Below are 13,251 nucleotides of genomic sequence, written 5' to 3'. Positions count from 1 at the left end.
TCGGCCTCTGAGGGAGAGAGAAGGCTGGCCCAGTTCCATCAGGGGCTAGCCTGAAGAAAGAGGTTCCTCCCTCCCTAACTGTCATCGTTCGGCCTCTGAGGGAGAGAGAAGGCTGGCTCAGTACCATCAGGGGCTGGCCTGAAGAAGGAGGCTCCTCCCTCCCTAACTGTCATCGTTCGGCCTCTGAGGGAGAGAGAAGGCTGGCCCAGTACCATCAGGGGCTAGCCTGAAGAAAGAGGCTCCTCCCTCCCCAATTGTCATTGTTCGGCCTCTGAGGGAGAGAGAAGGCTGGCCCAGTTCCATCAGGGGCTAGCCTGAAGAAGGAGGCTCCTCCCTCCATAACTGTCATCTTTCGGCCTCTGAGGGAGAGAGTAGGCTGGCCCAGTTCCATCAGGGGCTAGCCTGAAGAAGAAGAAGAGCCCTCCCTCCGGTCCATCTGCCTTGGTCCAGGCCTCAGAGGGAGAGAAGAATGCTGGACCTGATTCCCTCCCCCCCTCACCATTCCCTTCTCCTTTTGTGTCGTGTCTTTTAGATTGTAAGCCTGTGGGCAGGGAACTGTCTGTTATCCCCTCTATTGTAAACCGCTCGGATTCCCAGTGATTGGGCGGTATATAAATAAAACCTATTATTATTATTATTCCAGGATTAGGTAAATTCGGGGGGAAAGAGGATTTACCTAACCCTGGAATGACCCCCAATTGTGTTTAAGATGGCTCCTGCTTGAAACCCCATGATTGCCCCTGCATTGCCTTCACACTGACCCTGGGATAACTTCAAATTTTGCTCGTGTGATAAGGGTCTAAGACACTTAACCTGAGTATTTCCAAAGAAACTACTTGGAAACTACTTTTTGTAGAATATGATCCCCAGAATCTCCCAGCTAACATGGCCTTTCTTGGGAGCAGTAGTCCAAAAAATAACATTTCAAACAGCCTCAGAAGTTTGAAGAGCAAGGATTTCAGCACAACTTCACCCAGGATTTTCCAGAAGTTGTGCAGACCACAAAACAGCTATATAGTGCACATGTTTTGGTTCCCCAAAGCCGCAACATTTACCTACACATACACACAAACACAAATAACACCTCTGACTAAGGAAAGCGGAGCACAGCATTTTTCCAAAGACTGCCTACTTGAATTGCTGTTCTGGTGTGATTTACACTGCAATCTGAAATGTCTCCACTGAAATCATGTGGAATATATATGTGTGTGTGTATATATATATTCTTTGGACTGTATTCTGTAAGTACAGAAAATGGTTTTCCCTTATATATCTAAATAAATAGAAGCAACCAAAAAAAACCCGCCCTGTTTTATTTTTCTCTTTCATTGAACAGATCTCCATTTTTCACTTACTAATTCTGATCTTGGAAAAGTTACTTTGGACTATAACGTCCAGCACCCCTGCCAGCATGGCTATACAGTACTAGCTTTGGTCCCACTTATTACCAGAATGAAGCCAACAAGAAGTGAAATGGAATTCTGCCCTGGGGCAAAAAGAGTTCCCCATTCCTAGTGCAAGGTGACCAAATGTAAAAAAAGATAGAGCTCTTGCACCTTTAACAGATGTGTAGAAGAAGAAATTTTGATAGATGTAGTTTATTGTGCAACCTACACCTCCTGAAATGTTCTCTTCTCCACAACTACTAAAGGTGCAATGATCCTGGCCTCTTGGTAACCTACGTTCCTGCCATTCATTCCAAGCTCCACCACCTGTTTTCCTGTACCATCCATCAGTGTGGTAAATGGGCTAATCTTTCCTGAGGTTATGAAAGGTGAAGATAACTTTTTTTCTCTTTCAGTTAAATCTGGACATATATTCCCTTCTTGTACCACAAAAGTGGTAGTGTGCAAAAATAAGAATGACCTGTCCTCAAAGAACAGTTCCCCCCACCCCATCTTGCAGAGTTTCTAAATACACAACTTCTTAGTCCAGAAACTACAATTAGTACAAAATATGGCAGTCAGGTTGGTCACCGGAAAAACTAGAAGTGACCATATAACACCTATTTTAAAATCACTCCACTGGCTGCCTATTGGTTTCTGGGCACAGTACAAGGTTGGGTCCAACCTATTTAAGGGGTTGCCTACTTCCGTATAATCCACCCCACATACTCAGGTTCTCTGGAAGAAACTTATTGTAGTTTATAAAGACCAGACTAACTGCAACCTCCCAGGGGACCTTTTCTGCAACTGCTTCCTGAGTGTGGAATGGCCTGCCAGAGGAGATCCGTCAAATCACCATTTTAGACAGCATTGAAAAAGCTGCCAAGATGGATCTCTTCCGGCAGGCCTTTCCTGAATAGGAACCTCGGCCATAAATGAACACACTTATATTTCACACTACCACTCTGCCCATTGTTTATTTTGTTATTAATAGTTTATTTTAAAACGTAATTTTAACTGTACTATGTTTAATTTTCTGGAGGGGGATATTGAGATATTATATGTATATTGGATGATTTTAACTATGTAAACCACTTTGATTGTTTTGTAACAAAAAGCAGGATATAAATAAAAGTTTTATTTTATTATTTATTATTCTGAATGGGCCTTGTGGTGGGAAGAAAGCAAGCCTCGACATGCCACAATAAGAACCATTCTCTAGGTTGGGGTAATTCTGCTGCATCTGTCTCTGCACAGGGAGTACTTGAAGGATGTACCCATGCCTGATGCAGAGAGGGAGACAAACTGGAAGGGCATGAACCCTGATCAGTGACTACAGAGAGGAACAGGTAGTAGCATCTTCTGTGGTGGGTGCTACCTTATTAATTGTTTCCTGCAACACATTTGTTTTCCTGACATAGATACTCATGCAACTGACAACATTAGGAAAGAGAATTGGCTGACCTCTAGTTCCTGGAAGTCATCATCATCTTCTACATCATAAGACAGAGTATGGATCTTGATCTCATCTGTGGACAGAGTGACAAATTTGCCATCAGGATAATCCAGGCTGCCTTTGGTGGGTGACTTGTCCTCAATGAAAGTTGTTTCACAGCATTCTGCATTCATATTTTCTCCCCAGGACCGCAGCATGCTTTCCGAGTACAGAATGATGTTAGGATGATAACGGGATTCCATTGTCTGTGGCAAAGCACTGGGGTCAAGGAGCTGTTGCACTGGGTCATTTCTGGAGTAGTTTGGAGAGTAGAGAGTCCCAACTGGCCGACTCTGATACTGGGGGGTTGGATACACTGACACCAGTCCCTCCCTGCCCTCAGCCATTAAGTTCCTTGTGTTGATCAACCCATTCCTCTTCTTTGTATCAGCATCCTTATGGTGCGTAAGCACGGCACTCTTCTGCTCAACTAAGCCATCCATCGTGTGTTCTTTTTTCTCTGCTCCTGTAGCAATGAACTGGAGTTCCTGCAATGATTATCACATAGGTTTCACTGATCCCATTTTCCTGAGGCGAGATGGGAGGGGAGAGAAGAAAAGAAAAAGATGCAAATTACCATGAAAGAAATCTCTATCCAGCTCTGTAGTGATCATCTGATAAAAGCTCTTTGTTGCTGAAAATAAATTTAGCTCTTACAAATCACATTTCTAGGGCATTTGGTGGAAATCATGCTGGTTAATGAGCAAGAAATAATGCTAAAAATTATTTCACACCAATAAACTATAAGGACCTCTGTCATATCATTAGTGACACATCTGATGAAGTAGACAGTCTACAAAAGGTTATGCTAACAAACCTCTTTTCCTCAAAGTTGCTACAAGACCGCTTTGTATACAGTATACTACTACAGTGTTACTGTCACATCATGGCTAAAAGATGGAGGTTTGGCCCAGTAAGTTTTTGGTTCAAATTACAGCTCTGCCATCTGTACGTTTTAATAGGTGGCTATAAAAAAACAAAGCAGTTGTGCTGTTTGTATGCAAAATCAAAATATAGAGTTACGTAAAGATTTTATTAAAGGTATAGGTAGTCCCTTGACATGAATGTCTAGCCATAACCGACTGTAGGGGGGGGGGGGTGTGCTCATCTCCGTTTCTAAGCCAAAGAGCCAGCGTTGTCCAAAGTGGTCATGTGGCCAGCATGATTGCACCAAACACTGTTACCTTCCCACTAAGAAATGATACCTGTCTACTTGCATTTGCATGCTTTTGAACTGCAAGGTTGGCAGATGCTGGGACTAGTGACAGGAGCTCACCCCATCACCCCTGACTACTGTCAACACTACTACAGCCATCACTCTTAATATCTCTACATATGGCCTTCACAACTGATTTAGTAAATATTTCTTTCCAGTGGAGTGGAAAGTGTGGAATCCACAACTTCATCATGCTTTGAACTTTTTAAAAAAGGACCACATAGTTGCAAACGACTGCCACATTAACTGTCAAGAGCTAATACTGTTAATATTCAGAACAAATAAAATGATATGAATGTTATCGTAAAAAGCAATATGCAAAGAGAAAATAAAAACAACAGGAATACAAGAGAACCACAACAAACACAAAAGCATCCTATTAAAACATGCTATTATCAGCAAATAACCTTGATGTAGTTTTCAAAAGTGAATACTTTGAGAGGAATTGTAACCTCTTTTGTCTCCATCTAAGAGATACGTCATTATTTTACATTTGTCTAAGATCTAATCCAATGTAAAGTTGAAGATAGTATGAATCAGATTATACTGTTGCAGAGATCACAACAAATATTCAAGTGCCAAAACAGTACTATCAGATCTGCTGGTTTAGCAATGCCCAATATTATTCAACTGACAAATGCATACATGCTCTTATTTCTGTGAAATGGGAAAAATCTCACAGGAATGGCAAAACATTTAAGTAGTACTTATTCTCATTGTAGTAGGCACACACTTGGCACTGCTACTACACAATCAGCTGTGAACCTAAAACTAATCTGCAGATTAATTTATTATAGAAATCGGGGCTCAGTTTCACACAGTGGTTCATTCATAGGGTCAAAGATCTTACAGGAACCATTAACACAAGCAAGTTAGAAATCCTGATCCACATTGCAGAGGTTGTGAACACGTATATTTGAAATTAACTTTCTGCATGCATCAGTATTCATCTTTTTCCAAACAAGAAGTTTCTAGATCATGCCCAACAAAGGACCAATTCTGTTGAAAGCTCTGAGACTGAAGTCATTCCGTAGAGCTGTTTTCTCCTATCACAGCTGTGCGGAGACGGATGAAACTGCACAGCTGCAGTTGTATTAGAATATCTCTGACAAAGCAGTTCCCCGCATTAAGCATGGTCTGTATGTTATGCTTTTTCTCACCTTCCTTCATAATCAGACTCCTAATCTGGAAATGGAGAGACTGTGGGATTTCATCATAAGGGTTTCTTTGCTATAATTAGAGGTGGTAAGAGATATAGAGTACTCTTCCCGGGGAGTGGTAAGTTTTTGTTCCTGCACTAATTTGTTTTAACATTTTTGCAGTCCCAGTGGGGAAAACTGCATAGAAGCCAATGTAAGAGTAAGCACTCTTTTAGCAGCCTTACACTTTCTGATTACCTTTCTGTATTTCCTCAAGTCTCTGTTCTGCATTAGTGATTCAAAAGGAGTGCTACTTCTAGGCATGTTTTGGCACATATTATAACTAAAAATATGGCCACCTTCTGTATTCTTATATTAGTTTTCCCTGACTGGGTGTCCTCCAGATCTGTTGGACTCCAATACCCATCATCTCTAGGCAGTCTCCAGGCAATGGGCCTAGGAGCTGAACCATATTTTGTTACACAAATGGAGCCTCTCAGGTGAATATCCAGGGCCCACAGCAGTAAGGCCCTGGATATTCACAGGCTTAGTACTAGCATAGTATTATATGTAAACACATATAATAAATGTACATATAAAATTTAAGGATGAGCTGTAATATTAGTGTGTGCCATATTCTTATTTTCCACAATCTGATAGCCATTGTCAGGATAAATTGTAAGACAGCTCATGAATTGGCTGTTTGAGGGAATTCCTCACCTCAGATATTTTTCCCCTTAAGATTTTTGTATCCTTGTGATCCTAAAACTTACAGGGATGTGGTGGCTTAGTGGTTACAACACCAATTCTGATGATTGGAAGATTGGCAGTTCGAGGCCCAAGTGCTATATGACGGGATGAGCTCCTATCACTAGTCCCAGCTTCTGCCAACCTCGCAGTTCAAAAGCATGTAAAAGTGCAAGTAGATAAATAGGTACCACTTCGGTGGGAAGGTAACAGCATTTGGTGCAGTCATGCTGGCCACATGACCACCAGAGCAGTCCTTGGCAATGCTGGCTCTTCGTCTTAGTAATGGAGATGAGCATTGCCCCCTACATTCGGTTATGACTAGACATTCACCTTTACCATTACCTTTATCCTTGTATTCATAAAAATTACTTTTCACCTCTTGATTTCCCCCCCCCCCCCCCACACACACACACTTACATATAGTTTCAATCATTCTACAACTGCATATTAAATTCTGGATTTTAAAGAAGCCTGTTGTATCTCCTTACTTAACACTGGGTTTTGGACCGATCAACAGCTCAGTTCAGTTGTGCAGTGCTGATTCTTTTCTCTCTGTGTTGCATTTAATTGTATGTGTACTTCAGTGCATATTGGCTTCAGCTTATTGTGTTGAAGAACTTTTTTTTACTGAGTGCTAGGCCTTAAAAGAAACAGAATAAATAAATAAATATTAAAAAGTAGATTTTCATGTATGTTAATTCCAGATTTGGATGTAATAATGTTTGAAAATTATTTCTGAATTTAGCTTTTAATCCTCCTTGAGATAAAAAAAAATGAGAACAGAGAATGTAATTACAGTATATAAATACTTTACATACTATACTCTGCCTTGCAATCATCATTTACTCCATTATTTTCAAATGCTAGTGTTGCAAGATTCAAGTGGTCCCTGACATATGATCAACGCGCCCACAATAGTCTCACATACCTGTACCTTCCAACTGTAATGACTAAGAAAAGAAGAACCTGCTACACTACAACAAGGATTCACAAAGAATATTGGACATAAATGAAACTAATGAATCATAGTAACAAAAGTATGTGTTTTTGAAAGAGAGAACATAGTGAGAAGAGTGTGTGAAGAGTTGGGCCATGAAGACCTGAGAGTTGTCTACTCACTGTGTCACCATGAATTTCACAGGGTTTCTGTACAGTATCATATTCAGTTGGCCCTTGGTATCTGATGGGGTTTCCTTCCAGGAGTTCCCATGAATATCAAAATCTATAGATGATCAAGTCACATTAAATACAATGACAGAGTGAAATGGTGTCCCTTAAATAAAATGGCAAAACCATTTTGAATTTTTTAAATGTAAATGAAATTTACATTTTCAAGCCATGCATGGTTGAGTCCATAGATAAGGAATATGTGAATATGGAGGGCTGACTGAACTGATTTTCTGTAATATTTAAACATGGAGCCAATGCTGGTGCATAAATGAGAATAATCACATTTGTTCCAATAATGCCTCCCAAACACATTTTCCCATTTATTTCAAAAACAATTACCCAAACCATTTCCCAATTTTAATAACATTTCTATACATGTAATTTTAATCAACAATCCTTCAGTGAACACTGACAAAAAAAATTCTACATGTTTAGATAGATCTGTAACACATTTTAATCCAATTAATATTCCTTATTACATAATTGCACATTCGCAACTAATGTAAAAAACTAGTCTCCAGTTTGAAACTAACTGCAGTTCCATTTAAACATGAAATATATTTTATTTAACTCAGATGTTGTGAGATGTTTTATCAGCAAGCTCTGCCATCCTGGCCTGTGTGCAAATAAGCTGGATATGGGTCAGTAGTTGCTGAAAACCATTAGAACAACCAACCTTTTTCCAGGAATCCTTTTTCAAATACCCTTCATATCTCCTGTGTAATATTGCAATTTGGGCCCAGGGGATACTTAAAATTCCCACTGCATCTACAACACATCCTCAACTATTCATGCACGGCCAGTTAGTGTATCAATTATATGGTACATCAGTCATGCCAGACTGAGAATGTGCATGTCAAATGCTGTAAGTTTTGATTTACCTGTTGCCCTCATAAGGAGGAAACACATGTCTGAACCCACGTTCGTTTTGAAATGCAGCAAAGAGGAACACATTCCCTTCAAACAGCAGCCAGAACAGTCAGCCTTCCATATCCATGGATTCAAGTATCCATGGTTTGAAAATGTTTTTAAAATATATAAATTTCAAAAAAGCAAACCTTGATTTTGCCATGTTATATAAGGGACAGCATCTTACTATGCCATTGTATATAATGGGATTTCAGCATCCACAGATTTTAGTATCCACGGCTGGTCCAAGTACCAGTGGATACTAAGGGCCCACTGTGAAAGCAAAGATGATGGGGCACACGCCACACATAACACCATTTGCACCACGAGTAGCAGAACCAAAGTGTTAAAATGCAAATATGATTTGTTTACTCTGAGAGCAGCTATTTCCTAGTGATTTTAACAAACACACACACACAACACAAATGAAAAAACACTGTTACCTAAACAGATACTGGGTCAGCATGTTGGAATTCATGTTCCCCAGTTCAGAGCAAAGCAAGAGATAACTTAAGCTAAACCTGGAAGCTTTGCCTTTCCTCTCTGTCTTTACTGACCATGAATGGAACTACAGTACATCTAATTTCCTCATTTGAAGACTCATATGTGAATGGCTCCTTTATGTATGCTGGAGATGGAGTGAACGCAGGTCTGGCCAGCTGGGCATTCATTCCCTCTTCATGGCACACAGGTTGTTTGACATGTTCACTATCACACGGGAGGAAACTGGAAGTTTAAATGGGTTTATCCCATGAAAATTGTGCAATTACTATTAAAGTGTGATTAAGATTTTCACATACAGCAGTTATTATCCCAGGAATAACCAGAGAATAACCAGGCAATAAACAGCAACAAATTATTAACGAGATTTCCCCATGAATGATTTGTTGCTATTTATTGCCACATTACCACCGAGTTAAAGGCACTTTAATCGCTTTTAATTGTGACGTCGTGTGAAAACCTTCATTGTGAATGTGTGCAACTGAATGATTTTCACAGGATATTCCCGAGATAATGATACTTTAATCATGACGTCATGCTAAAATCTTAATCGCAAATGCGCGATTTTAACAGGATAAATCCCATTTACACTTGCAATTGTCCCCGTGTGATAAACTCCTATGAGCAGGAAGCTGCAGTTTGGCATGTTTCTGTAGACAACCTCACTCTAATACCATGTGTGCACTAAGGTTCAAAACACACTGCAGAAATCATCCAGTTTGAGACTGCTTCAATGGCCCTGGCTCAATGCTAGGGAATTCTGGAAATGGTAGTTTTGTGTGACATTTAGCCTTCTCTGTAAGAGAGCTCTAGTGCCACAATAAACTACAATTGCCAGGATTCCCTAGCACTGAGCCAGGGCAGTTAAAGCGGTCTCAAGCTGGATTATTTCTGCAGTGTGCTTTGGACAAAGGTCTCCCTCTTCTAACTCTTGAAAGAGTTGATTAACATGCAGCAGCAGAAGAGGACTCTTTGGCTCTGTATTGGCAATCAATAATGCTTTAGAACTCTGTATCTAAGTATCTAATTTAATATGGATATAATAACATAATGGGTTTATCCAAGGCCATGCTTGTATGAGGACATTTACTCAAGGGGAATTCCAACCCTCTTCCAAAAGCCTTTCCAAAGCAACATAACCTATAGCATGTGTGTGGAGAAGGTAGTGATGGTGGTGGGGAATCTATGCTATTCCATTTTAGAGAAATTCTCCCTCCCACTATAGCCCCACGACCCCACCCAAGGACTATCCTGAAACATGTGTATATGTGTGTCTGTGCATGCAAACCTTGCAGTGAGGAGAATTCCCTTTGTGTGAATATAGTGTGGTGTAGTGGTTTGAGTGTTGGACTAGTACTTTGGAGACCACGGTTCAAATCCCGGCTTGGCTGTGGAAAACCCACTGGCTGACCTTGGGCAAGTCCCACTTTCTCAGCCCCAGAGAATGACAAGGGCAACCCTCCCCCTCTGAAGAAACTTGCCAAGAAAACACCATGCCAGGATCGCCGTAAGTCAGAAACAACTTGACGGCACACAACAACAACAACAACGAACTGATGTTCACACTGCAACGATCACATCTAAATAATAATATGAAGAAATATATACATGTGTGTGTGACCATTTAAAGCCCTTCACCGTGATTATTTTCAGTAAGCCTTACAACTGCTATTGTCACCAGTGCTTGTGAGCCAGAGGCTGAGAACATAACGGTTCGCATAAGGAAACCTCTTGGTACCTCTTGACTCACAGTTCCATCTCTTTAATACTGTGCTGGATTGGCTCTCATGTTTGAAAATGCAAAGAAAACCCAGGTCCTAGTGGAGTACTAGTAACTACGGCCCTACTAGGGGTAGTTAAAAGGGAGAAAAGTGGGTATCAATTTGCATTGTACTGTATCTTGAGTTTCCCACCTGACCAATATATAATCTTGACAAATAGATAATCTTGAGTAACTTTAGCAGATTGTCTTGGATCTGTCCTTGTCCTGGACACAGGATATCCACTCATAAGAGAAGAGAAGCAAACCTCTAAATCAGTGGGTCCCAAATGTTGATCCTCCAAGTGTTTTGGATTTAATTTCCTCAAGTCCCAGCCACCTTGGCCCACATTCAGGAATTCTAGCAGATGAAGTCCAAAACATCTGGGGTACCAAAGTTTGGGAGCCACTGCCCTAAATCATGACAGCAACTAGAAAATAAAATAAACCACAAATTCTGCAAAGACTCAAGTATGTTTAGAGATGTCGTTTGCTGTCTTGTGCCTTCAAGTCGTTTCCAACTTATGGCCAACCTATCAAGTGGTTTTCTTGCCAAATTTCATCAGAAGAAGTTTGCCATTGCCATCCTCTGAGGCTGAGAGAGTGTGACTTGCCCAGGGTCACCCGGTGGGTTTCATGGCCGAGCGGAGATTCGAACCCTGTTCTCCAGCTCAAACCATTACACCACGCTGACTCTCATGTTTAGAGAAATACCCCATTAAATTCAGTGAAATGTGTGGATTTGTTGTTATTGTTGTGTGCCTTCAAGTCGTTTCCGACGTATGGCAACCCCATTGTAGGTTTTCTTGGCAAGCTTCTTCAGAGGTGCTTCGCTCTGAGGCTAAGAGTGTGTGATTCACCCAAGGTCACCCAGTAGATTCTTAGGGCAGAGCTAGGATGTGAACCTTGGCCTCCAATAGTCCAGCACTCAGGAAACTATTCCACGCCGGCCCTCGATCTGTGGATGATGCATTTCCAATTCCCTACGAAGTTTCCTCATATGAAGAGGGCAAAGGGGATTTCTTCCTCATCTTCTCTTCCATTTCTGCATTTGTTCCAAAGGATGCTCTATGATGAAGTTGACAAATCCTGGGCCAGAAATGACAGCCAAGGGGAACGCATTTCTAACAGCGCGTTCTCCACTGTAAATATTACAGGGAGAGAGGGTCTTCTTCCAGAGTGGGCACATCATGGGCACAAAGGTGTCCCCAGTGAGACCATCACACCGGGACCCATGGCATCGCAATCTTCTTCCAGGGTGGGCACATCTGGAATGGACTGTCGTGTTTCTCTTTGCACTTTTGCCACCAGTATGATGGTCTCACTGAGGGCACCTTTGGGCCAGGCTTCCCTCGCCTCATGATCAGCCCCAAATCCCCTGAATGAATTCCTAGGACCAATGCAGAGACATGAAGGGCAGAGCAGGATCCAAACAGAGATCTTCTCTGCCACCCCATGCCATTTTCCTTTTAGTAGGTGCCAAAAGGTGATGCAGAAGTGTCGCATCTCAAAACCTGCATGGAGGAAAGAAAAGAACCACTGGATGCCCATCTCTTGGGGGTGCTTTGGTTGGGTCTTCTTGCCTGGCAGAATGGCATTGGTGACTCTTGGGTTCTCTTCCAACTCTAGCTAAGACTCTAAACTCCAGACTCAGAGCAGCTAAGGCGGGAACCTGGACTCCAAGGTCCTGGGTTCGAGAGCTGCAGACCTTTGGCTTGAGACCCTGGCCACTCTGGTCCTGATCCTAGCTGCAAAGGAGGACGAGGCACAGTGAAATGTAGGACATGGAATAAAAATATGGAGGACACGACCAACTATGAAGCACTCCCCAAAACCTCATACAAATATTTAAGTTCATGCTTCTTAGTCCTGCTCCAAATGGAGGGCATTTTGAAATGCCTCCAGGACAGAAGGCTGAAATTGGAGGACGTGTCCTGAAAAAGGAGGACGCCTGGTCTGGGCAAAGTGGAGCAGTGCCTTTTGGTCTTTTCCCAGAGCAGGGTGAGCTGAGGTCCTCACCACAAAGGAGGACAAGGCCCTGCAAAAATGGAGGACGGCCCAGACAAATGGAGAACACGAGCCAGAAGCGTTCCTAGCAATGCTTCTAAGTCGTGCTCCAAATGGAGGACCTCTTGGAACTCCTCCTGGACAGAAGGCTGGCATGGAGGACATGTCCTGGAAAAGGAGGACGCCTGGCCCCAAGGCCGCCTCCGCTTCCCGCAGCCCTGCTTCCCTTCACACCTGGCCGTCCTCCTTTTCCCGGACCCGTCCTTCATTTGCGGGATCCCCCTACGTCCTCCACCTGGAGCATGGCCAAGGAGCAGGGCATTCCTTAGGAGTGCCTTTGAGCTTTCTCCTGGGTCCTGTCCTCCATTCCCCGGGGAGGTGTCCTCCATTTGGAGCCAGAGGAAGCAGCAGGGATGGAGAAATGCCCCGCAGGGGGTCCTGTCCTCCATTTCCCCGGGCCGTCCTCCAGGTGGGGTGGCTAGCTGTCCTCCTGGAGCACCCGATCCCTCCCCTGCCGGACTCACCTCCAGAGGCACTGGGATCCCAGGCAGCAATGATGCTGATGGTGATGCTAACGCTGCAGCCGCGGCTAGAGCTGCCTTGACAGCAGGGATTTACAGCCCTGCGCCGAGAGAGAGGCAGGGCTCCCTGGGTCCTAAAGGCAGCCCTCTTGACTCCCTCAAGCCCAGTAGCTTCACTGGCTGCACTGCACACCCGTCCTCCTTTTCCCGGACCCGTCTTCCACTTCAGCCTTCTGTCCAGGAGGGATTCCACAATAACCTCCAGTGGGAGCAGGACCAAGAAGCAGACATCTACACTTAGCTTTTCTTGGGGTCGTGCCCTCCATTTTCCTGGGCTGTCCTCCATTTGGAACATGACCCAGAAGCATGCATTTCAATGAGTGTCTTTAGCTTCTCTTA

At 42.9% G+C, this 13,251-nt stretch overlaps 1 protein-coding gene across 1 annotated transcript in view; it reads right to left on the bottom strand.

Moving 5' to 3' along the window:
* Positions 1–12,941, bottom strand: part of SYNDIG1 (synapse differentiation inducing 1) — a 36,017-nt gene extending 23,076 nt beyond the window's left edge. The window contains exons 1-2 of the mRNA XM_042464569.1: positions 12,856–12,941; positions 2,850–3,408 (exon numbers count right to left, since the gene is read on the bottom strand). Of these exons, the coding sequence (XP_042320503.1) occupies positions 2,850–3,323 (474 nt within the window). The 5' untranslated portion in view covers positions 3,324–3,408; positions 12,856–12,941. The remainder of the gene's footprint in view (positions 1–2,849; positions 3,409–12,855) is intronic.
* Between the last annotated feature and the right edge of the window lie 310 nt (positions 12,942–13,251).

This window comes from Sceloporus undulatus, chromosome 4 (assembly GCF_019175285.1).
Source record: "Sceloporus undulatus isolate JIND9_A2432 ecotype Alabama chromosome 4, SceUnd_v1.1, whole genome shotgun sequence".
Taxonomy (NCBI): domain Eukaryota; kingdom Metazoa; phylum Chordata; class Lepidosauria; order Squamata; family Phrynosomatidae; genus Sceloporus; species Sceloporus undulatus.
This window is presented reverse-complemented; position numbering and strand designations above follow the sequence as displayed.